The 26250-nt window shown below is 43.4% G+C and overlaps 1 protein-coding gene across 1 annotated transcript in view; it reads left to right on the top strand.

The window, feature by feature from the left end:
- Positions 1–26250, top strand: part of Tgfbr3 (transforming growth factor beta receptor 3) — a 226714-nt gene that overhangs the window by 184737 nt on the left and 15727 nt on the right. The window contains exons 11-16 of the mRNA XM_045138245.1: positions 2550–2690; positions 2845–3003; positions 7238–7534; positions 10609–10726; positions 21729–21770; positions 24238–24345. Of these exons, the coding sequence (XP_044994180.1) occupies positions 2550–2690; positions 2845–3003; positions 7238–7534; positions 10609–10726; positions 21729–21770; positions 24238–24345 (865 nt within the window). The remainder of the gene's footprint in view (positions 1–2549; positions 2691–2844; positions 3004–7237; positions 7535–10608; positions 10727–21728; positions 21771–24237; positions 24346–26250) is intronic.

Genomic DNA, 26250 nt, shown 5'->3' with positions numbered 1-26250 from the left:
AACCCTTCCGCTTCGTTTGCTCTGGGATTGGAAGGGCCTGTTTTGTTAGCTGGGGCGGGGGTGCTATCATCCACTCCCTCTTTCCACGGGCTTCCCCAGCAAGGTGACTGTGGCTTCTCTCCAAGGCCACCCTGCAATCTGGCCTGGTCCTCAAGGGGCTCACATCTCAAAGCCCTGGGGAACCTGGAAGGTGCTCTAACACGATGCTTATCTCTCTGACCTCCTTTGAGTGAGAGCACTTCTTCCTCTCTTATGAATAGGGATCCAAAAGGAGAATTTAAAATCTGACAAGAACCTCTACAAAATTAAACCTCTCCTGGTACATTTCTAGGAAAGACACTAATGGAAGAAAATCTCTTTAGGAATATATCTGGTCTTGAATGGCTTGAATTCTACAAATTTCCCCCCCAAAAAATGATCCATTACAGTCACTAACTTCACTTTCCAGAAATCATTTTCCCAGGTCATCAAAATCTTTTCAGGTTAAAACTATTCTCTTAGAGATGGAGATGAGACAGTGAATAGTTTAAAAAAACTTGAAACGTGGGCTGGAGAGATGGCTTAGTGGTTAGGCCCTTGTCTGTGAAGCCTAAGGACCCCAGTTCGAGGCTCAGTCCCCCAGGACCCACATTAGCCAGATGCACAAGGGGGCACACACATCTGGAGTTCGTATGCAGCAGCTAGAGGTCCTGACGCGCCCATTCTCTATCTCTCTGCCTTTCTCTCTCTATCTGTCACTCTCAAATAAAAATAAACAAAATGTTTAAAAAATTGAAACATGAAATCTTCAAAGCACCAATTTTTCAGTTAGAATTATACTTCTGATTTTTAATTCTCAAAGGGCCCTGTGTCAGTCTTGAACACGGTATGTGCAGGTGTATGTTCTTAGCATGTTCTCCAGCACTGGCCTGGTCTGGAGACTCTGGACTTCTGGTTCATTCTGCTTTGGCTCATGCCCACCCAATCAAGAGAAGAGGCTGGAGAGGGGATGGTCTGGCCAGTGTTCCATGGGTAGTGGCTCTCTGTAGTTCAGCGCATTGCTCCTCAGAGACCCTCAGAAGACTAGACCTTAGAAAGAGTATAAAGATGATCTCACTCAATTTCCTCATTTCACAAGGGAGGAAATTGAGTTCTGGAGAGATACAAAACTTGCTCAGATGCAAGGGACTAGTTAGCAGAGAGACAGGACTAAATCCATCTTTCCAATCTCTGATCCCCCCATCTTTCCTGGCTTCGTGATCTTTTTTGCTACTTAAATAACTACTTGATTAACAGCTGACTTCTTGCTAATTATAATAATTTGCTTACAATTATCCAGTTTCTCTGAATGCAATAAACATCATATAATACTGATATACTTGGGTTGGGCATTTTAACATTGATGTTCAAGTTAACACTTGGATAAGAAGGTATAGTAATTTGTTAATGCTTAGATAGCTTTAGGAGAGGATTATACTATTACATGTAAAAGTTCTTTTTTTCAGGTATTTGTATTTTCTTTATTGGAATGTCCCAGTGAGCAGTCCTTAGGGACATCTTCCAGTCAAACCCATGCTTTCTTCTAGTTTTCCTTCTCTTCCTTCCCATTCTCTTCCCTTCAGTATTTTAACTGTCTGTTCCCATTATAACTGTTGAGAGTAACTTTCAAACTTAGCACATATTTTGTAATTTGCTTTGTGTTCAGAATTGGAATATATGAAATGGAAAGAAATTGGGATGGGCTCTGTGGAGTCAAGGTTCTTGGGTGAACGTTTTAATCTTATTTAGAACTAACCCAGAAACAATAATTTCAGCCAGTGTTGACATAGATTTTCATAAAGTAGAACATATTCTTTTCTGCATCCATATACTATGTGGAAAGACAGTGGGGAAGAAATGAGAAAAAGAGGAGTGTAAGAAAAGAAAGAGGACTGGCTCCATAGTGATACTATTAGATCTTGTGTTTTTAACTCAAACCAGACTTTGTACAAAATTTTAAGGGTACAACTAACAAAAGCTCCTTCAAATGCATAAGAAGTCCCTGCACAGAGCAAACAAGCCTGCTTACAAATCCAGGCAACTCTATTTCAGTGTCTGACGTTCCCCATTATTTGAAATAATTTATGATTCTTCAATGTAGCTTTAAAATATATCTAAATTTACAAAGAAAAAGACAAATTTTAGTTTCGCTCTTGGGCTGCATGGGGCTTCCTGTTATTATTATCACTTTAAAATCAGAACTATAAAAAAAGATTAGTGATTTTGGGACAGGAGGATTTCTGTATTAAAATCTTATTTTCAAGCCGGACATGGTGGTGCATGCCTTTAATCCCAGCACTCAGAGGCAGAGGTAGGAGGATTGCCATGAGTTCGAGGCTACCCTGAGACTCCATAGTGAATTCCAGGTCAGCCTGGGCTAGAGTGAGACCCTACCTCAAAAAAACAAAACAAAACAAAAAACTTATTTTCAATTTGCCTTTGAATTGTCGCAGGGTGTTCCCGGGCAGTTGAACCAGATGCACGTGGTGTGGTGATCCTCTGCCGATGCCTGTGTTTCCTTTGCCTTTCAGATTGTGATACAGCTTCCGTCTCCTGGGGACAGTAGCGGTTGGCCAGATGGTTATGAAGACCTGGAGTCAGGTGACAATGGATTTCCAGGAGACATGGATGAGGGAGAACCTGGCCTCTTTAGCCGGCCTGAAATCGTGGTGGTAGGTGTTGGTTTCCCTTGGGACAATATTGCACACTTGGTTGGTTTCCACTGTGAACTGTCAGAAAATCAATGGTATGTTAAAGGCCAGGGCTCTTTAAAGCTATAGCATCTTTATTCTTGGTGTGACTGACTTCTATTTTTTTTTTTTCCAGTTTAACTGCAGCTTACGGCAGCTGAGGAATCCCAGCAGCTTCCAAGATCAGACCAATGAACACGTCACCTTCAACATGGAACTGTACAATACTGACCTCTTTTTGGTGCCCGTCCAGGGGGTCTTCTCAGTGGCCGAGAATGGACCTGTTTACGTTGAGGTAAGACTGGAACACAATTGCTCACTTCAAAGGGAAGAGAATCGACTTCTGATCATGTGAATCTCTGGGTTCGCAGCTTCCATTCTGGGGAAGACAATCAACAGCACCGGGCCATATGCTGTGCGCTGTTGTCATTGAGCAAACTGTGGGTGCTGGTCTTAGCGGGGGTGGGAAGTCTCAGGCTGTGTTTTGCTTCGCAGTGGGAGGGCGAGGTCGAAATGGGATATCCTTTCATAGGTGGACAATGACTTCAGGACTCGCCTAAGCATGGCTCTGGGGCGGAGCCTGCTGACTAGGTTTGTTTTTCTTGATCCCATGGATTCTGTCCCTTCTTGGTCTCCTTGCTCTGAGATGCTTCTCTTTCTTTGGGTGCATGATATTGCTCCTAACCAGATCTCTCTCTCTCCCAGTGCAAGAGCACTGGTTTCCTCAGTCTTTTCTGCTCCCCCTCCCCCATGCTGCTGGTCAGTGACTCGCCCTAGTGCTCGGGATCTTAGGGGTGATTAACCGCAGTTTGTTTTTGTTTTGGAAGATTTTATTTTTTAATTTATTTATTGCATTCAGAGAGAGAGGGAGAGAGAGAGAGAGATAGAATGAATATGGGTGTGCCAGGGCTTCTAGCCATTGCAGACAAAGTTCAGACACATGTACCACTATGTGCCTCTGGCTTATGTGGGACCTGGAGAATCGAACCTGGGTCCTTAGGCTTTGCAGGCATACACCTTCACCACTAAGCCAGCTCTCCAGCCCCACAGTTTGTTCTTTTCCATGTGTAGCTGGGTTTGCCAATTGATAGCTTTGCTGACTTATGCTAATCAGTAATCTTCTCTAGGTAGCCTACCCTGAATAGTTTGGTTATTTTTTCCCCACCTATCTCCATACCACTGGCCTACATGATCTACATTGTTACTAGGTTTCTTCCCCTCCCAACTTTTTTTTTTTGCTTTGTTTTTCCATTTAAATCTTTAAAAATATTGTATTTTTAGTAGTTAAATTTGGTAGAAAGTACAAAGCAGACCAAATCTTTTTGCTGCCATTTTAAATATCAAGTGCATTAAGGAGAATTTGGGAAAATGTTTAAAGAATTGATTTAAACTACCTAAAATCCAAGAATCTGTAAATGTTTTGTTAAATGGGATAGCAACTGGCCATGTCTTGTCATTCTTTCCCAGTTTGGACACTACTACTGGTAGGAATTTTTTTTTTTTTTACTTAGTAAAACTTAATAAATCATTGAGTTAATCTTTTTCTGCTCCAGCCATCCCCCTTATCTCTTCCTGAAATCTTCCATTCCCTCTAGAACACAGTTCCTTGCTTTAATCCTAGACCTTATCAGTTTTGCCCTTTGGTTCATTTCTGGGTGGCCAGGGTGATGAGACAGTTCTTCCTTGGTGAACTAAAACAGCCCAACTGCATATAACTCCCAAGAATTTGATCTTAAAAAAGATCTAGAATCATCCTACTAATTAGTACTGGGAGCTTCTAATGACCGGGAAGCTGTGTGGTTTGTAGCTTTTTAAAAAAAGAATGTTTATTTATTTATTTGCAAGTAGAGGTGTGTGTGTGTGTGTGTGTGAGAGAGAGAGAGAGAGAGAGGGAGAGAGAGAGAGAGAGAGAGGGAGGTTGAGAGAGAGAATGGTCATGCTAAGGCCTTCAGACATTGCAAATAAACTCCAGATGCATGCAGCACTGTGCATCTGACTTTATATGGGTACTAGGGAATCGAACTAGAGTGTTGCAGTCAGCTTCATGTTGCCGGTAGAAAGCACCCAACCAAGAGCAGCTTGTGGGAAGAAAGGGTTTATTTTGGCTTACAGACTCCAGGGGAAGTTCCATGGTGTCAGGGGAATATGGTGGCATGAGCAGAGGGTGGATATAACCTCCTGGCCAACATCATGTGGACAATTAGCAGCAGGAGAGTGTGCCAAACATTGGCAAGGCAAAGCTGGCTGTAACATCCATAAGCCCACCCCCAAGAATAATTCACCTCCAGGGTGCTCCAAATGCCAAATTGCCAACAGCTGGGGACCTAGCATTCAGAACATATAAGTTTATGGGGAACACCTGAATTGAACTACCACACCAGGTCATTAGGACTTGAAGGTAAGCACCTGAACTTCTGAGCCATCTCTCCAGCTCTATGTGTAATTTAAAAACTATTTATTTGCAAGCAGAGAGAGACACACAGAGAGAGCATGAGTATATCAGGGCCTCTAGCTGCTGCGAAGAAACTCCAGCTGTGTGTGCCACTTTGTGCATCTGGCTTTATGTGGGTCCTGGGGAATGGAAGCCAGGTTGTTAGACTCTGCAGGCAAGCTCCTTAACCACTGAGCAATAGCTCCAGCCCCCCCACGTATAACTTTTACATTAATATTTCTCACAAGAACTGTATCTTGCACCTATTCTTGTTGCTCTAAAAGTGGGGAAACCGAGTCTTAGTGTGCGTCTGAGCAGCAGAGCATGTGATTTCCTTGGACTAGTCTCATTCTGCAGCCTGTAATCTTTCTAATATTCATTTTCAGTCCACTATGTTGTAAGAGACTTGGTTAATAATTTTTCCTCTGTAAGACAGATTTTTGGGATACTCTAGATAGTCTGCCATGACATACGGTCTTTGAGAGTAAGAAAAGAGTTACACACTTTGCATTGTGAGCTCTGAGTTTATATGAAATGGCACTTTTATCAATAGGATTTATGTAATTATGCTTTTTCCAAGATAGGATATCTTATCCTGCAGAAATGCTGCAAAGATAATGAAATGCAAATCTTTATAGAATGTCACCACAAGGTGACAGTATCATAATTATCTCCATTATCATCTTCCATCTTGGCAACTGTCTCGTGGTGAGTGTCCTGTGGATGACCATGAAGGGATCAGTCACAGCCTGTGATTCAGAGCCCTTGCACCTCTGAATGGAAAGGTTATTTCTCCATGTCTTTCAAAAGCATTCTGGGGCTGTTGGCCTATGAGTAAGGACTAACTTTATTTCTAAAGTGTTTAAGTTTATTTTGATCCTAAGTTTAGTCAGAGAGGGAGGTGGGTGGGGGGGAGCGGGCGGGAGGTCACACTGTGATCCCTGTGTCACCAAATGGCGAATCCAGTCTGTTCCAGGGATTTTAGCTGAGTTCAGGAGAGTTGAAGTTTGAATTCTGTTTACACTTGGCTAAACACTACTTCCTGTTTCTACAGAAAAAAAAAAAAAAAAAGGAAAAGGAAAAAACCTTAGTAAGATTTGGACCTAGCCCACACAAGTGTTTTGTAAGAGGGAAGTGTAAATGAGTTGGAAATGTTTCCAGATTAGCTTTCCCTTAAAATACCCCTGGGCTTTAAGACCGAAGGAAGAGTACTTGGCAAGGCTGGGTTGGTCCTGGGAACAGCTGGGACACTTTGCCAGATGCTGGATGACCACCAGATTGCACTGTCCTTGACATATGGCACCAAAGATCAGCTCTACTCACTTGCTGACCAAGGAGGACTTTGGATGAGTCTGTGACTGTGCTAAAATGTTCCAGGTTTGCTGTGAACCATTGCTGTGTCATTCTTGCCTAGGTTAGATAGATTCTGCCTCTGTACTGTTCTTTTTGGGTAGTTTTGGAAAGCTTGTTTTGTAAGTAATACTCTATTATGACGGTAGGAGCTTTGCCTGTGTTTTATTTATTTTGGAAAATCCACTTAGGTGCACAGTGTGCTTTTATTTTTATCTCTCAGCAGACTTATGGGAGGTCAAAGAGACTTACTCATCTTGATTTGAAGCTTCTAGTGTGATATTTGAAGTGAGCAGCTTGCTGTCATCGTCCATATAAAGTTTAGTTTTTTAATATTTTTATTTATTCATTTATAAGGACAGAGAGAGAAGAAGGAAGAGAGGGATGGCGGGTGGGAGGGAGGGAGGAGGAACAGGCATGCCAGGGTCTCTTGCCACTGCAAATGAATTCCAGATGATGCACCACTTTGCATGGGTACTGGGGAATTGAACCTGGACCCTCAGGTTTTGTAAGCAAGTGCCTTTAGCTGCTGAGTTATCTCTCCAGCCCCCATATGAAGTTTAAATGGAAACCATTTCTTTCTTCAATTGGTCTGTGTTATTCTTTTAGTTAGAAGACTATACAATAAAGAATGTTATGGAAGTAAAGTGATATCTCATCTGAAGGGCTATGCTGTCATGTCATTCCCACGACTAAAGGAAATCAGATGCTAACCCTTTTTTGGGTGAATCTTTCTGTTCATTTGCAGGTGTCTATCACAAAGGCTGACCAAGATCTGGGATTTGCCATCCAAACCTGCTTCATCTCTCCATATTCGAACCCTGATAGGATGTCTGATTACACCATCATTGAGAACATTTGTCCCACAGATGACTCTGTGAAGATGTACAATTCCAAGAGAGTGCACTTTCCCATCCCAGATGCTGAGATTGAGAAGAAGCGGTTCAGTTTCGTCTTCAGGTCCATGTTCAACACCTCCCTCCTCTTCCTGCAGTGTGAGCTTACGCTTTGCACCAAGAAGAAGGGCCCCCAGCAGTTGCCCAGGGTGAGTGGCTTTCATCCATCTGGCCTGTAACTTTGGCTTTTTTTTTTTTGTTTGTTTGTTTGTTTAAGATAAGGAAGTGACCTTCTGGGAAAGTTTCATCCAAGCTATAGCAGGTTGAAGTTTGGGCTTTTGAAATAACCAGTTGAATTAATGAAGCAAGTATGACCAGGGAACCATGAGCTTTATGGAGTCTTAGAGAAAAAGTCCCCACCATATGATCTTTTTTTTTTTTTTTTTCCCCTTTTGGAGTGAGCTACTTAGTTGTACCTTCTGAGTGATAAATCAGGACTATTTTCCACTGGGGGAGAGGCCTGGCTTTATCTCTGCTGCTCAGATAGGACGCAGTGCCGGAAGCAAAGCCAGCAGAAAGGACAAGTTCAATGTGAGGATTAATTTTTCCAGGTCCCACTGAGACTTGGATTGCAATTGTTTTTTGACCTTCTGTCTGTTTGAATCATAAGGTTGCCTTGTCTCAGGAGGATTTCTCAGAGAAAATAACAAATATTTTACTTTTGCTGACTTTCTTATCAGTTGATCATGGTTTGCCTTGCGTCGTCCCCCATATTGAGCTGGGACGTTCTGTTGCCATAACAGAAATCAGAACCCTTTGACCTTCTTGGAGTAGCTACGGCAGGGACTCCGTAAGGTCAATTATGATACCTTATTTGGTTGGCCTTGTGGGTCAAAGGTGTCTGTGACCTGCCATCATTATGTGTAATTTCCTGTGTGCATTCATTCAGCAGATACGGCACACACAGTGTAAGCTGCCTTCTTGTCTGTATAGACTATAAGAAAATGGTATATAAAAGGAGAAAAAAAAAGTATTATTATCAATTAGATTACATTCATCCAAATCCTTTGCCCCATTTCCCTGAACACTCATTTCCTTGAGAATTTTGGCTACCTGTGAAAATGCAGCCAAACAGCTATCCCTAGGAAACACACAGCAGGTGACTTAAACTCTTCATTCTTTGCTTTTGGAAGCTGTGGTACTTTAGCCTTGTAGTCATCAAGACAGTGGTTCTCCAAGTCATGGAGAACTTGGTGCCTGGCTGTGGGACCCAGATGACCCCTGAGTGGAAGAATCACTAAGGGGTTAGGGAGGGTAGCAGAGAAGTCCTGGCAGCTACCAGGGATCCTTGCTGGAAGTTTTTGCTGTTCCCTTTCTCTGAGCCTGGCCAGGCACCACCCTACTTCACAGTGTGATAATCTGAAAATTCAACTTGATATTTCCTCTAAGGGGATGAAATGATGGGGACATTACCTTAAACCTCAAGTCAGTATTTACCTCCAAGGTAGGACACAGAAGAGAGAAATGGGAGCTGAGAAGGAAGGCCTTGTCCCTTCTAATAGGACTTCAGGCAAGTCTAGACCTCTCTCTCTCTGTCTCAGAATCTGTACAACTTCATCTGAACATCAAAATAAGGATATCTGGCCTTCCTCCTGTGTTGAAGAGCAAATGAGGCAATAGATGTCACGCAGCAGGGGCTGTGGAGGAGGTGTTACCCCTGACCTCTCCTTAAAGGGAGTAATTCCATATTTCTAGTGACTTCAGTACATAGAGCCTAACAACCTTTGAGGAAGAGGCCTCAAAGATCACCAAATCCAGCCCTTCCCACTGCTGATAAGGCAGGCCCAGAGAGTTCAGTGTCTGGCCCAGGGCTGCCCTTCAAGACAGAGGCAGAATCATACATTCTTACTTAACTGATGGTAAGAGTAAAATAAAGGAGGGAAGTAAAATGCAGCTCTTTTCAATAATTGTGCTTCTCCACGGAAAACTCAAGACTTCCCTCTACAAGAGAGCTCTTTGGGGCCCTGATTAGTGGGATTATCTTCTTCTTTTTTTTTTTTTTAAGTGCTAATTTTATTTTAAAGGAGAAAAAGAGAGAGAGAGAAGGTGTGAACCAAGGCCTCTTGCCACTGCAGATGAACTCCAGATGCATGTGCCACTGTGTGCATTTGCTTTGATGTGGATACTAGGGAATCGAACCTGGGATGTCAGTCTTTGCAAGTAATGCCCTTAACCACTGAGCCATCTCCTCAGCCCCAGGATTGTCTTTTCATATGTGTGTGGCTCAGTGCAACATACGTTTTTTTCAGAAGTAGTGACCCCCAGATATATCTTTTATAAGAAGCTGCTGATCTCATGGCCCCCACATGCATGGGTGTCACTCCCTGGGACCTGCGTGCTGGTCCACTAAATATCCTAAGCTATGGGTGTAACTCAGTGATAGAGTTCACACTTAGCATGTGTGAAACACTGAGTTAAATTTTTACACTCCCTCCTGCCCACAAAACCAACCAGCCAACCAAGCAAGCAAGCAAACAAAAAACCAAGGGCTGGAGAGATGGCTTAGCAGTTAAGCATTTGCCTGTGAAGCCCAAGGATCCTGGTTCGAGGCTTAATTCCCCAGGGCCCATGTTAGCCGGGTGCACAGGGGGGCATAGGCATCCAGAGTTCATTTGCAGTGGTTAGAGGCCCTTGCGTGCCCATTCTCTCTCTCTGCCTCTTTCTCTCTCTGTCTGTCACTCTCAGATAAGTAAATAAAAATAAAAAAATAAAAAAAAAACAAGAAAACTAAATGATCCTGAAGAATTTAATTCTGCAGAGCCTTAAAAAATCAAATAAACTTGACAATATGATTATCTTTTAGGTAACCAATGTCCATTTTTTACACAAACAACAAAATAAGTGAAGTTTCCTCACAACCCTAAATCAGAGACATCGCAAGTACCACCACACAGCTTATATGAAGCCATCTTGGTGAGGGGCCAGCAACATGACTAAGTTCTCCTATTTTTTCAGACTAATTCTGAGACGTCAAGCTGTTCCGTGGGAAGAAGAGAAGGGGAGGACAATATTTATAAGTCATTCAGTGATGCTTGCGTCTTTCAGTGTAGCTGAAAACATACCTATCTCCTGCTCAGGGCTCTTTGAAAAAACACACAAGTCTGTTTTCCTGTGGTGAACATCTGGGAGCTGTGTGATAAGGGCCCATGGCACAGCTGTGTGCTCTGGGCGGCCGGAGGCGCGTCCACTGGAGTCCTGACTGCTTTGCTCTGACTCCCCACAGTGCGTGCATACCGACGAGGCCTGCGACTCCCTGGACGCTACCATGATCTGGGCCATGATTCAGAATAAGAGGACGTTCACCAAGCCCCTGGCTGTGGTCCACAAACTAGAGCCTAAAGGTGAGGACAGGGACCCTAAGGACTGCTCTTAGAAAGCTCAAATACTCTCAATCCAAGTCCAGTTTTATCCAACAGATAAATGAAGAGCGAGTCGGTGACTTTAGAAGGTCTTTGTGCCAAGGCCCTTCTTTTTCCTTAGCTGGTTCTCCTGCTGGCATTGTAGCTGAGTTGTGATAGATACACTGGCAAAGAATTAGATCTGGGGCTGGGGACATAACTCAGTGGGCAAAGTGCTTGCCACACAAGCATGAGGACCTGAGTTCAAATCCTCAGCACCCACATAAAAGACAAGCATGGTGACACATATATATAAACTCAGTGTCAGGGAGGCAAAGACAGGAGAAAGTCTAGCCAAAAAAAAAAAAAAAAAAGTGAGCTCCAAATTCAGCAAAAGACTCTTTAATCTCAGCACTTGGGAGGCAGAGGTAGGAGGATCGCTGTGAGTTCAAGGCTACACTGAGACTCTGTAGTGAATTCCAGGTCAGTCTGGGCTAGAGTGAGAGCCTACCTTGAAAATCCAATAATAGCAACAATAAGGTGGAGGGCAGGAGAGATGGCTCAATAGGTAAAACACTTGCCCTGCAAGCATGAGGACCTGAGTTTGGCTCCCAGCATGTAAATGCTAGGTCGGCATAGCAGCCAGCTAGCCACAATCCCAGCATTTGGAAGGCAAGATGGGGTAGCCCCAGGTCAAGTTGGCTAGCTAGGCTAGCTGAATCAGCAAGCTCTGGGTTCCACTGAGTGTCCTTGTTTCAGTATATAGAGTAGAGACCAAGTCAGATACCCAACATCAGCCTCCAATCTCCACGTGCACATGCACCCTTACACACGTGCCCAGTCACGTGTGAACACACATGTATTGACAGGCACATGCACAAACATCATAATAAAATAAAAGGAGGTATGCCATTTGAAAACCCGAGGGTAAAGAGCGACTGCCAGAGACATCTGATATCAAACTCTGACCTCCACATTCATGCGCACACGTGTGGCCACATGCATACACCATGCCTGAGAAGGAAGGAAGGAAGGAAGGAAGGAAGGGACGGATGGAGGGAGGGAGAGTTGGATCCTGGGGCTGGGTCACACCTGGCCTGGGTGAGCTCAGTGGCAGAGTACTTACAGGCATGCTGGAGACCTTGGGTTCAATCCCAAGCCCTGCCAAAAACAAAAAAAAACAAAAAAAAAAACTAATAATATATAATTACATTAAGGTCAAGGTTGTCTCTGTCATGGCACTCTCCATTGCAGTGAGTTGTACTTCTGAGTTCACCAGAAAGGACTGGAGTTCCTGCTGGGTCCTGACCCCATCCATAGGCCGTCTGTCGGTGACCCACCACCAGTGGCTGTGCCGGCTACAAGCTGTTGTCCTGCTGTGTCGTAACCACAGGTTCCTTTGCGGAGAAGGTTCTGTCTGTCACTGGAGTCCATTTTAGGTGCTCTGTCAGAAAGAGTATTGAGAATCACTGCCCAGATGGGTCTTATAGTTGGGTTTTCAGAATTTCTCACAACCACATTTTGACAGTCAAAGCAGAGGCTTCCCCTTTCTACATGGGCAGAATCCATTCCTCAAGCTGCATCTGCTAGGAGAAATGGAAAGATGGGTCCTGTGAGGCATGGTGGTGGCACCGGGGAGGGCAGCTGGGGTAGGTCTAGACATGGCATAGTCTGGACCAGCAGGACCTGCGGGGCACCCCACAGACTGTGAGGAGACCATCAGACAGGGACCTCATCACGGCAAAGCATCGGGGGCGTGAACAGGCCGGGACTTATCAGACAGCTGTCAACATCTGAGGGGTGAGAGCAAATGTCACCTGGGCTATCTGGGCAGATACAATTGTCCCTGTCTAGAAGCAGCCTGTCACTTTTCAGGAGCCTTGCTGTCTAAATGTGTCAAACTGAGAAAAGGCTGGGGGTGTGAAAGACGGGGCCAAGTCTCTAGGGTGAGATATTTCAAGCTTGGAGTCGCAGGCCACCACCCACCATTTTAAGGGGGCAGAGTGGAGCCCGGGACATCAGGAACCTTAACCAAAGCCATTGAACAGCCTGGCTGTAGCTGCTGGGCGTTAGCGAGGAGATGTGGTGACTGGGGCTGGTACCAGATCTGGGGCTTGGGATGAAACTCTGCTGGCACTTACAACCCTGAGCGCTGGATTGGGATTTGGCATTGGGTCTGCAGCAGGCAGGACCTGCCGGGATGGATAGATACAGGTAGGTGCTGGCTGGTTTCCCATGGCTGTGTGGTCTAGGGCCTGGGATGATATGGTTCGGTGGGTAAGCGTGCTTACCGCATGAGCCTCGGGACTTGAGTTCAATCTCCAGCACCCACAGCTGTAAACCCAGCAGTGCGGGAGGCCAAGACAGGAGGACTTGCTGGTGCTCACTGGTCAGCTAATCTAACCAAGCAGTGTGAGCACCAGGTTCAGTGAGAGACCCTATCTCAAGGAACTATGACAGAATGGCAGTGGTGGTATGCACTTGTAATACCTGCTCTGGGGATGTGGAGACAGGTGGGGCCCTGAGGCTCCTCGGCCTCCCAGTCTATTCGAATTGACAAGCTCCAGGCTAACGAGAGACCCTGTGTCCAAAAAGGTGAATGGAGCCGGGCGTGGTGACACACACCTTTAATCTCAGCACTCCGGGAGGCTGAGGTAGGTAGAAGGATCACTGTGAGTTCAAGACCACCCTGAGACTACATAGTGAATTCCAGGTCAGTCTTGACTAGAGTGAAACCCTACCTTGGAACAAAAAAGGTGTATGGGGGCTGGAGAGATGGCTTAGTGGTTAAGGTACTTGCCTGTGAAGCCTAAAGACCCAGGTTTGATTTTCCAGGTCCATGTAAACCAGATGCACAAGGTAGCGCATTCATCTGGAGTTCATTTGCACTGGCTAGAGGCCCTGTTGCACTCATTCTTTCCCTCTCCCTCTCTCCCTCTTTCTTTTCCTCTCTCTGTCCTCAATAAATAAATAAGTAACTAAACTTTTTAAAAGGTATATGGATGGACCAAAGAATGATGGCTGAAGTTGTCCTCTGGCCTCTGTGAGCACCCATACACACACATGTGTTCACATGCATGTGAAAATTTGTGCGCACACACACATTTTTTTATACATTTATTTTTATTTATTTACTTGAAGGAGGGAGAAAGGAAGAGAGAATGAGCCAGATAAGAGAGAGAATGGGAACACCAAGGTCTCCAGCCACTGCAAATGAACTCCAGATGCATGTGCCATCTTGTGCATTTGGCTTACATGGGTCCTGGGGAGTTGAGCCTGGCTCCTTTGGTTTTGCATGCAAGTGTCTTAACCACTAAGCCATCTCTCCAGCCCTAAGCACACATTTTTTAAAAACAGTAGCTATACCATTCCAAGTGGCACTGACTTTCAGCCCAACATTTTGGTCACTGCTGTTGACCCTGCCGCCCCAACTGGCTTTGCAGAGCTCTCCTTACCTTGTTGAGCTTCGTGCTGTTTATTTGAAAAGAGTGGTTTGGATAGACAGGCAGAAAGCCTTTCGGTTACAGCCCTCAACTATGCTGTTGGAAGGTGCAAAAGAATTTTTAACTCATTTCCCAGCCATCGTAAACTTGCAACGTACATGTCAGTTGTTCATTGGTTTTGTTGGTAGGATGGCTTGTGTTACTTTCATGGGTTGAAAGTCATAAGTTATAACAGATAGTCTTTTGTTAACTGGGTTACCCAGGTATGGGTTTCTTTTCCCTGGATGTAGGGAAAAGAAATAAGCAGGAGTTAATTGTGTTGTGACGAAGTCATTCCGGGGCAACAGCTTGTTCTGTGAAGAACATGGTTTCACAGCCTCCACCACCTCGTGCTCCTTCTGTTCCCCTGGCCTATGTTGAGAGAGGTTTTCTGTGGGTAATTGAAGGCAGCAGCTTGCTTTTCCCCATGCCAGACAATAATTAGGCATTAATATTACAGCACTATAACTTCTGGCCATTTTCTCATTCTTCTTTCAAGTCTGGTGGTATTTTTCTAAGTAATTTCTCTTGTAAATTAGGTCATTACTTTTATTTAAAAGCAGCGTGATTACACCAAAAAGCCAGTGTTTTCTTCACATAAAAGCTCAAGAGGAAAGTTTTACCAAATATCGAGGCAACTTCATGAGATTTACTAATTGAGACTAGACTTCTTGTGGAGAAGCATGTGGACGAGCAGAGTTGAGGTTGAGGAGGTTAAACCACCGACCAGCATCCCATGAGCTGTGCAAATTCACTTTCTCCTTTGTACTGAATGGGTAGATTTTTCTGGACATTTTCAGTTCTCTTATGACTCCTCTCACCTTTTATGTTTATTTTGTTTGGCCCGAAAATCATTTCTCCTCCAAGCAGACCACTAAAGTCTGGGATTCTCTCAGCCTTACATAGAGCTGGAATACCATTAGGAAAAAAAAAAAAAAAAAAAAGCATGTATCCATTTACCTAATAGCATCAGCTTGTTTGAATAATAACAGGATCACCAGTATTCTTCCTGGGAGTAGAAGATCAGGGATGAACTTTGGGCTAAGACTTCCCAGCATGCTTCGTTTTTGTACGTAGGTGCCCTTTGAAGGTTACGTCATAGCTTTAGCTGTCCCTGGCCATTTGGTCCATCTTATTTTTCAGGACAGCAGGTAAAGGCAGAGAGACAGGGAGAGAATGCTGTCTGCCACTGCCCATAGCACGGGCATCCTTTGGACAGTGTTTCTTCCTTTGTGATGAGGGAGAGTGGACGTCAATATTGTACAAATAATTCTGAGTCCTTCCAAAGGACCGCCATCTAAAAAATGTTCCTATTTGTTTGCAAGCAGAAAGCAAGAGAGTAAGAGAGAATGAATAAACAAATATGGGCATAACAGTGCCTCTTGCCACTGCAGGTAAACTCCAGATACATGTGTTACATGGGGTCTAGCTTTTCATGGGGAATGGAACCCAGGCCAGCAGGCTTTTGTAGGTAGGCACCTTTAACTGCTGAGCCATCTTCCCCAGCTCCCTAGGGCCACTGTTTTTTAATGGAACCTTATTGAGGTTGTCACCTCGGATCTCTAAAGACCCTTGGGAACGAGCACTGGGTGGTCGCCCTTGTGCTGCTTAAGCTGTCAGCCATAGGTGACGGTGCTGATGGCAGTGGGGACTGGCGGGCTTCCAAGCCTAGCATTTATTTTTGTCCAAGGCTCTATGCTAAATGCTTTATGAAGTCACTGAACTTAATCCTCATGGAACCTCTGTAGAGAGAGGAACTAAATGACTTAACCAAGGCCACACAACCTATGAATGGCAGATCTGAAACTGAAACCCAGTTTTTTACAGCCTATGTAAATTTGCCTCTTCCTCACACATGACAGCTAGAATTAGTTTTAATAAAAGCTGCCAGCAACATAGGGAACTAGCTTCTCAGCCCTCATCCTCTGTTCTTCCTTCCCCCCCTTTATCACATAGCACATCAGTATTCAAATATTCACCCAATTGTTCTAACGAATATAAACTGAAAAGATGAAAATTTTAGGTAGCGTATTCCTCTAAAGGGTTAAAATGTTAAGAAACTTATGAGCTTTTTAAGGCTTTTTTTTTTTTTTTTTTTTTTTTTTTTTTGGTTTTTTGAGGTAGGGTCTCACTGTAGTCCAGGCTGAACTGGAATTCACTGTGTAGTCTCAGGGTGGCCTCGAACTCATGAGGATCCTCCTACCTCTGCCCCCCAAGTGCTGGGATTAAAGGTGTGCGCCACCATGCCTGGCTAAGAACTTTGAGAACTTCCCAAAAATGTAAGTTTAGGAGGCTTTTCTGTGACTTTGTACTATAAGTCACCCTAAAAGAAACCATACATACTTTATGCATATTATGGCTTATGGCAAAACAATTAAAATAGTTGAGGTGGTGCCATCCTCTCATCGTTTCTGGGAGATTTTGAAACCCAGGCATGTTAGCGCTGTTTGCTTTGGCCGCGACTTTTTCACAGCCTATGAGAGCACCTGGGCTTGCACGATTACAAGGGTTACACCATGTTGGTGATGATTTTGCAAAATGGCAAGAAGAAGGAATGATCGATCATTTCTCCAAAGCAGTGCATGTGTGTGAAGTGTGGTCAGGAGAGAATAATGAGTAGCTTTCCCAGATACTCCATGATTTATATATGGCATTTAATTCTTAGCACATTAATACTCTGGATTCGTCTCCATAGTTCCACCGCGTTTAAAGATAAAAGCACCTGCATGTCATAGACACCCAGTAAATGTTAATTTCTTTTCTTTCCTCTCAGCCAAGCTAGGGCTCTTTGGGGGGAAGGGGAAGGAAAGAGGTAGTGGAAAAGAAAGCTGTGGATGTCAGTAGCAAACTCATCCAAGAGAGGCGTTACTTTTTGGAACACATTGAGGTTTTCCAGAACCAAAAATATTCTGTAAAAACAGCTAGCTTTTGTCCTCAGGTTGAGGGTAGAGATAAGGGAAACAGTAGAAAAATGGTAGCAATGCTTAACTCACAGAGCAAGGCACTCAGTCTCCAGCTGGTGAAGGGGGGAATTTCAGGGATTTTCATCATTCCATCTGCTTCTCATTTTGAAAACTTTATTTTGGAAGATTTCAAATATGTACAAAAATAGAATGAGCGCCCACAAACCCACCATCTGGTTTTACCAACAAAACCTATTCATGCCGAATCTTTTTTTTTTTTTTTAACTTCCTCTTGCCTCCTGAATTGTTTGGAGAGAAACACAAACACTTAATCTCATCCATAAGTAATCCAGTTGGTACCTCTGAAGGTTTAGAACCATCAAAACTCTTGAGGAAGTATTCCATCCTTAGATCATTTAGGAAGTCTGGCTCTGAACCTAATATGTCTCTAGACATAAGTTTCCAAAAGTCTCCCTGGGGTGAGAATGACTATCTATTGACAGGAAATGAATAGGCTGTTATACTGCAGGCCATACATACCAAAAGAACCCACAGAGGGGTTTAGAAATGATGAAGTTTAGGTGAGTGAAGGCTATGTCTTGAATGGAGCCTGCACATTCTCCATCCCCCGCCTTCACCGGGTGTCCGTACATGTGGGTACCAGTGTGTTGCTGTGTTTCCCTGCGGGACTGCTCAGGCTTACGGGGTTGAGGAGAACTGAACTGAAAACTGTAAGCCAAAAGCTGTGATCAGTTACTCATGCACAACCTCAGAAATACCCCGTTTATGAAAACCATACGTGACAATCTGAGGAAACAAATTTTGGTTCTAGAGGTAGACCAAAATTTGTTCAGAGAAATATGAAAAGATGTGAATCAAAATGTTGATTACAGCTTCTCTTTTTTGCAAAGAAATCTAGTGTTTAAATTCTCTGTACTGCAATAGCTAGGATTCCTTTGTAACAATCTTATCCCTGAGCCCAAAGCAAATATTGTTACATCCACTCTTTCCTTCCCACAAGCCAGTTGAATTATAGGGTTCTGGAGGGGATGGAGCTATTTTAGTTATATGTGGGGGGGGATGGGGAGCAAAAAGTTAGAGGATAAATCCCTGAACCTCGGTTCTAGGGCCCATTTGTTATTGCTTGTGCCCAGTCATAAAGGCAGTTCACCCAGAAGTAGGCAAGAACTGTTTAGCTCTCTGAGAAGGCCTTCTTTGGGGTGGGAGATGATTAGGTTACAGAGTAAGTCCATTAAGAATTCTTAAACAATGTCATCTGTTACACAGGCCTTGTCGGAAAACCTAAATTCTTACATGTGAGGTCTCCTTAGGAGAGAATCATTCTTTTCAAACCGCCGGGGGATTCTGAGTGACAGAGTTTAACCACAGGCGGTGGATTGGATGGAACTCTTCCCAGAAGCGTGTGTTTGCTTCTCACATGATGCACACTAGTGAGACCTTCAAATGCCTTTGGACTTAGTTCAGCAAATCAAACTATTACTTCTTGAAAGTAGGCGAATTTTGTGGTGAGATACTCCTACTTCATAGAGTTCTTGGGAGTTTAGAATGAGATAATATAAACGAAGGGCTTTTGTCAACTGTAAAACACGACAGAAAAGCACAAATGTAAGGTATCACCATTGTTACTGCTGCCAACAGGCGAACAAGACCAAACTCCTCAGAAAGCACATTGTGTAGTCAGTATCATGCCTGCATGTGCTGGATACTGACTTAGATTTGTCTTCATTTTTCTTCAGACAGGCTCCCTCACAATGTAGCTTACATAGCTGGCCTGCAGTTCTCTGTGCTGCCTAAGCCAGTTGCAAACTCAGACCTCTCAAGTGCCGGGGTGGCAGGCAGCCGGGATGCCTGGCAGTCTAGTTGAGGGGGTTACTCCGCCATCCTGTCTCCTTTCACACTGCCAACCTTCTATGTTGTTAAGTATTTTTTTTTAATTTTTATTTTTTTAATTTATGTGAGTGAGAGAGAAAGAACAGAGAGAGGCAGGTAGAGAAAGAGAGAATGGGCATGTCAGGGCCCTCAGCCACTGCAAATGAACTCCAGATACATGTACCACCTTGTGCATCTGGCTTACATGGGTACTGGAGAATTGAACCTGGGTCTGTTGGCTTTGCAGGCAAGGGCCTTAACTGCTTAGCCATCTGTCTAGCACATTCTTTACTTTTTATAAAGATCAACTCACATGCTGCTTATTTCATTCAAATTTCTACAAGTTCTTTTTTGCTGCATGGTGGATTCAATACAAAGTGTATGTTCCTTCTTTATTGAATGAAATCAGAGCTTAGACAGTGAAGCATCAAACATATATTAAACCTTAAAAAGAAGGCTAGAGTCTGAGCCAGGGATCAGCGCTCCTTTTCTTGAAAAAGACAGAAATTTGGGGGCACAGACTGTTGTAGCAGGAAAGTAATCATAGGTTATTTCCTATGCAATGATCACATAAAACTTCATGGATGGCATAAATTTGAGTTTCATGTCATGCACTACTCTTGTCTTTTGATTTTGGCTCAGAGCACACTTTGGGGCTGGACTCCACCCCCAAGGGCCCCCCACCCATACCCTACCTCCCCCAGCAGGGCTTCACCTCCACATAATCGAAACCACCTGAGGCCATGGAGATATTACATTCAAACCACCACTGGCAGGGTTCTCACTTGAATCCAGAGCACACCAGGTTGGCTAGCCTGCTTGCAACCAGAGTTACCTGCCTTTGCCTTCTTTGTGCTAGGCTGACAGGTGGGTTACCACATCCACCTGGATGTGGAGATGTGAACTCTGGTCCTCACACTTATGCAACAAACAGTTTACCACATTATCCTTCTCCCAGTCCTCTTCCTTTGACTTCTAGGAAACCATTTCGACATATAAAATCCAGTCTTAGCTCATGGACTGTATGTAGTCTCTCCACCCTGGTCAATGCCATTCCTACTGCCGAGGGTAGTGAGTACTGGGCAGTGGCAATTACTCTTTCAGTGTTTCCTGGCTCAGGACAGAGTCACACTGGCCAATCATTTAGCCCGTGAGGCTGGAGTATGGAATTGTGATCCGACCCAGGCCCTGATGTTTTCCAGCTGTGACCTTGGGCTAGTCATAGAATATCAGACTCTCAGGCTGCTCATTTGTAAAACAGTGATTTAAAATTCTTTTTCTGCCTCCTTCACAGGCCTGGGGTGAACCTCAAATGAGATCTTGGTGGGTGTGGTACTTTATGAACATGAAGCATTATAGAAATACACTAGCATTTTTAAAAGATGTTATTTTATTTATTTGAGAGAGATGCAGAAAGAGGCAGACAGAAAGAGAGTAGATGTGAGTATGCCAGGGCCTCCTGCAACTGCCAACAAACTCCGGGCACATATGCCACTTTGTGCATCTGGCCTTACATGGGTACTGGGAAAGTGAAATGGGGTTGTCAGGCATTCAGGCTTGGCTAACAAGCAAACACCTTTAACTGCTGAGCCATCTCTCCAGCCCCACAAGTATTTTTCATAGTTTTATTTCTTGCTTTCTTCATTTTTAAGAATAATATCAACATTGTAATGTGCCTTCAACAAATATTTCTGGAAGACTGAGTCCATGCCATTCTCAACCCTGAAGATAATAACACAGAGTGAAATCTTCCCAAAGGGGAGAAAGAGAAATGGCAGAACAACGTCCTCCCGCAGCGAGTTAGGATGTGATCTATGGCACAAGTTTTCTAGAAAATGAGCAGTGGTGAGGGAGGCCATCCCCACTGGGGACTGGGGGTGGGGGGGCAGGCTGGCGAAGAGAGGGGACGGAGCTGGTGAGAGTCAGGGAAGGCCTGTCTGCATGAATGGGAAAACAGGTCGAGAGGAGGCCATTTAGGGGGATGGCTTGCCAAGTGTCACGACACGGGACAGGAAGGAGCCTGCGGAGATAACGGAGTATGAGGAGCCAGCATGGGTGAAGGACCCAGGAAAGGAGGGAGGGAGCTCTTTGGATTTATTTCATGAACAGATTGGACTTCTTTTTGTTTTCCCTACACAAAAAAGGGAAGTCATTTAGGGGCTCTGGAAAATTCACTTTGAGAACAAATGTGGAGAAGGAAGTATTTTGGGAGGAAGGTAGCAGTGGAGAAGAGACCTCTGGAAACACATCTGGATGAGTGGAAGAGAGTTGAACCACAGGGCAAACCATTAAGGAGAGAATAATGAAGATACAACTTGTTAAAATCCTTGGAGGAATTTTTTTTTAAAATGGGATAGCATTGCGAACATATTAGAGAAGCATGATTTTTAAAGGTGTTGAGTCCTTTTACGATTAAATATACATATGTATGCATCTTTATATATGAACTGTCAGGCTCAAATTCCTTAAGTTTAGATGTTTGCTTTCAAGTCTTCTGCAAACTAGAGAACCTCTACAATTGATCATTTACAACCTACAAGTGCTTAAACTTTCTGGGTTATAGGTTTGATGTGTAAAGTGGAAGTCACAGACATGCCTTAATGAAGTAGTTATTAATAAAGAGAAACCATTATTAATAAATAGCAACTTCTGCTGAGATTTCGATAACCCTTTGCTTAAATCTTTGTTTCTTTGTGGAATGCATTGTGATGATTTATGCTTTTGTTTCAGAAAATGTTCCAAATGTGAAGGAGCCAACCCCAAATTCTCCACGTAAGTCTTTATGCAACTATTTCAAAATAAAGCCTCCTGGGCTTTTATAGGAATGAGTGGGTTAGGGGAGCTTTGCCAGACCAAGTCTTGATAAGGAGACCTCTGCTCTCATTCCTCTTTCCCTTTTTGTTTTTCATATTTTCTTTTTCTTTTCCTCTGTCTTTTCTTTATCCTCTTTTTTCTTTTATTTTTGCCAACTCATTTTGCCCACATTAAAATACTAAGTTGTTGCCCCATTGCCATGAGTACCCTGAACAGAAGGGGAGTAACTTCACTTTAGAATGTTTACATGTGACATCCAGCTGGACGAGTGACTTGCTTTAGTGCTAGCCTACTCCAAGGACAGTGCTAGGGAAACTTGCCACCATGTATTCAAGACAATCTCTAGGCCGAGGGGTCAGGGGAGAAAGGGAGGGCACGCAGGAAAATAAAGAATACGACACCATTACTACAGAATGATGAGCTGGAAAGTAGGCGGGTCAGTTTCATTATTTTGTATGTTAACAAGAAATATTCCAGCGAGTTGCCATGGTTATCACTGGATTCCACATCGGCTTCCCAGCCGCCCACCCAGGGTTCTTCCAAAGGGATGTGTCCTTGTGAGGAGAACCTAGTCATTTTTTCTTCTCTGAGACACCCCCACATGTGCACAATTACAGTGACTTTATACAAAGCCCTTGTTACACCCTAAGTGGATTATTTCGACACAGTTATGAAACACTGTCATGAATTCAGAAACAGACCCATGTGGGCACATTCTTTCATACTTCCCTAGTCTGATCTTCATAAATGACATCTTTATCTTTGGAATTTTAGAGTGTTTTTTGCAATAAACTCATAATCATGTTCCATCTTTGCATTTGTGGACATAAAAAGATGCATCATCTTTTAGTGTCTATAGATTGGATTGAGTTAAGCAGGTCGCTGAATTGTTTCATCACCACCCCCATCAAGCTCTTTCCAGTTTTTATTCTTTTTGAAAAATATATTTTTATTTATGGGTAGGGGAGAATGAGTGGGTGGATCAGGGCCTCTTGCTTTCGCAAGTGAACTCCAGACCCATGCACCATTTTGAGCATCTGGCTTTCCATGGGTAATGGGAATTGAACCCGGGCCGGCAAGCTTTGTCAGTAAGTGTGTTTGACTGCTGAGCCATCTCCCCATCCCCCAGGAGTCTTTCTACATTTGCACAGCCCCTGCCTTTGGTTGGTAAAGTCATCCTCATTTTTTTTTTAAATGTAAATGAATACACCAGAGGGCACAGGGAATAGGGACCATATTTGGGAGTGTGAGTCCTTCCAGACTCTTCTTCATCAGGGCATACTTTCCCAAGCCCTTTGAAGTACTGGGGCTGTTCAAGGGTCACATTTGTTTAGAAATGAATCATTTGCATTGAAGTGGGTTGAAAAGCAGAGGTTTAATATATGTAGTAATGGGATCCGCTGAAGTGCTTGTGAATGGAGTGGAAGGTAGACAATGTATTTAAATAGTGAACAGATCTTATACTTTTAATTTATATTTTAAAAAACCCTAGAAGACTTTATATTGTTATTTTATCAAAATATTTTTTCCCTTAAAAACCAATTCTAACTCAAAGAGGATAGTTCTCTTCAATGAGAGGAAATATCACATTTCTGTGGCCTGGAATTAATTTCAAATATAAAAAGAATCTTTGCCAAATGGAAGAACAATTGATTCTATTTATATGTTTTGATGACCATGAGACTAATGTCCCAACCCACCAAGAAGTAGTAGTTGTTTTTTTCCCCCTTCCTAGAAAGTCCACAGTTGGAAAAGTGCTAAGAAGCAGGATGTTTAAAATAACACAATGTATAGTTGTTAGATTGGGGATTTAATATGAGATCAGTGACATGTTATAATCTGTGAGAATAGTTCATTCTATTCTGTTTCCTTCTTCACACCCCTTTATCTTCCTTTTAACTTTCATGCCTTTTTATGTTCAGAAAATACTATAACGTATACTAAAGGTATATTTCCTATGGAATATGTCTCACAGTTTGGGAGGTGACCCATGGATAAGAAGTCATGAGTCAGATATCTTTACCTTAGTTCCCAAAGCATTTTCACCTGTGTTTCAAGCCCCCTCCATTCAAATAGCAGGTTCTCAGATTGGGACCATGAGACTACAGATTTAAAGTTCTATAATATTTACAAATTCGATTTTTAAAAAAAATTACTGTCTTCAAATTACACAGAAAACTCAGAATATTTAGAAATCTGATCCTTTCATTTTTCCCCCCCTTGTGCCAAACAATTGGCAAGTAACAAAATATAGGGTCTTTTATTATAACCCTTATTACAGTCTCAGGTTTTATTAGGCATTGCTTAGCCTTTATGACAGTGCTTATAAAACGTATAAACAAATACAATCAAATGAATAAAATAAAACATCGTGGTGTATGGTGCAGGCTGACTTGGCATGTGTATTGCTTTCCCTCCCTCACAGCGATTTTCCATGGTCTGGACACACTAACCGTGATGGGCATCGCGTTTGCGGCATTTGTGATTGGAGCACTCCTGACAGGGGCCTTGTGGTACATCTATTCCCACACAGGTTAGTGGGACCGTTGACTCTCACTAGTTGGTGCTTGACCTAGGAACATGCTATACGAGACAGCCTTGGTGTTAGGTTGATTGAACCAATGAATGTGTGAGGTAATGAGTGAAAAGAAGAGAATGTTTGCTACCACTATTTATACTTCTGTGTTAGTTATAAATTGAGTTCTATAAAAATATGTAATTTGTATTAAACAGTGATGAAAAGGGGATATTTAACCGATTTTTGTTGACTCTAATGGTGATTTTGATAAACTTCAGCTTGTGATAAAGCCACTTTGGCATTAGAATTTAATGAAAGAGAATGTAGGGGCTGGGGAGCTGGCTCGGGTGGTCAAGTGCTTGTCTTGGAAATGTGAGGAGCCGAGTTTGATCTCCAGCAGCCTGCATAAAGACATCAGGCATGGTGGCACACAGCCGTAATCCCAACACTGGGGAGGCAGAGACAGGAGCACCCCCGAGGCTTCCTGATCAGCCAGTCTATCCTGATTGGTGAACTCCAGGCCAGTGAGAGACTTTGTCTCAAAAAGAGGTGGGGGCTGGAGAGATGGCTTAGCAGTTAAGCGCTTGCCTGTGAAGCTTAAGGACCCCAGTTCGAGGCTCGGTTCCCCAGGTCCCACGTTAGCCAGATGCACAAGGGGGCGCACGCGTCTGGAGTTCGTTTGCAGAGGCTGGAAGCCCTGGCGCGCCCATTCTCTCTCCCTCTGTCTTTCTCTCTGTGTCTGTCGCTCTCAAATAAATAAATTTTAAAAAAAAGAACAAAAAAAAAGAGGTGGATGGCATTCCCTGGGATGACACCTGAAATGGTGCTGACTTCCATGTACATGCATGCACACGTGCCTATGCATACAAGAACACAAGCTCATGTACAAGTGCACTCCCATGTGCATACACACAAGCATTAAAAACAAAAAGAGTTAATGAAAGTGAATGAACACAAACCATTCCTCAGACATTAGTAGACCTATATATAAGACAGGTATGATAGTACACACCTTTAATCCCAGGGCTCAAGAGGCAGAGGCAGGAGGATTGCTGTGAGTTCGAGGCCAGCGTGGGACTACTTGAATGAGTGCCAGGTCACCCTGGGCTAGAGTGAGACGCTACCTTGAAAAAATCCAAACAAAAAAGAATAGGTCTATAAATGTGCAAAAAAAAAAATGAAAAGTAAAGCCAGTTACTTATTACCAAACCTGTCGCAGTATAATCAATGACTTAAACCACACTTTCTCCACCTTTATAACCTGAGTTCCATTGTCTTTGGTAAACATAAAATACTCATATCATTCAACAAAGTTGTTTACATTTTTCAAAAGGTATTCTCAATACTGGAAAATAATTTAAAAAAAAAAACAGGCAAAAAAAATTTTAACTTTGCTGTGCCAACCTTCAAAACTCTGGTGTTCCCTTTCCCGCCTACCAGTCCGAGGTTGAAACATACAGGCTGAGCCTGACTGGAGAACTTGTTCGAAGCCAGCACAGACTGAAAAAGACTGTAGCTCAGTGGCTAGGAGCCTGTATCCCCACTCTTACTGCTTCTTTCTTGATGAAGAAATGGCCTACCTTCTAAAGTCCATCTGGAGTCTTGCTTATTCTCGGATACTTGTAGTTTATGCTGGGACCATGGGCAAACTATGATAGATCCATCAATTAGAAACAAGCTAGAACTTCATCCATTGTCCACACAACCAGTGAATGCTACAAACTTTGGCCTCACCTTTGGCTGTTCAACTAGCCTAGCTGGAAGGATGGTGGATATAAAGGAAAGAGATGCTAAAGGCCAGTGGGAAATCATCCTATCTTACTTCTTAGTTGCTGGACTACACCTCAAACTCTCTCTCAAAAAAAAAAAAAAAAAAACCTATATCCACATAGGGTCTTCTGTTAGTTAAAAATTCAGATT

The sequence above is a fragment of the Jaculus jaculus genome, chromosome 19 (assembly GCF_020740685.1).
Source record: "Jaculus jaculus isolate mJacJac1 chromosome 19, mJacJac1.mat.Y.cur, whole genome shotgun sequence".
In the NCBI taxonomy this organism is placed as follows: Eukaryota; Metazoa; Chordata; class Mammalia; order Rodentia; family Dipodidae; genus Jaculus; species Jaculus jaculus.
Note: the sequence above shows the minus strand (reverse complement) of the source record. Positions and strands in the feature narration are given on the sequence as shown.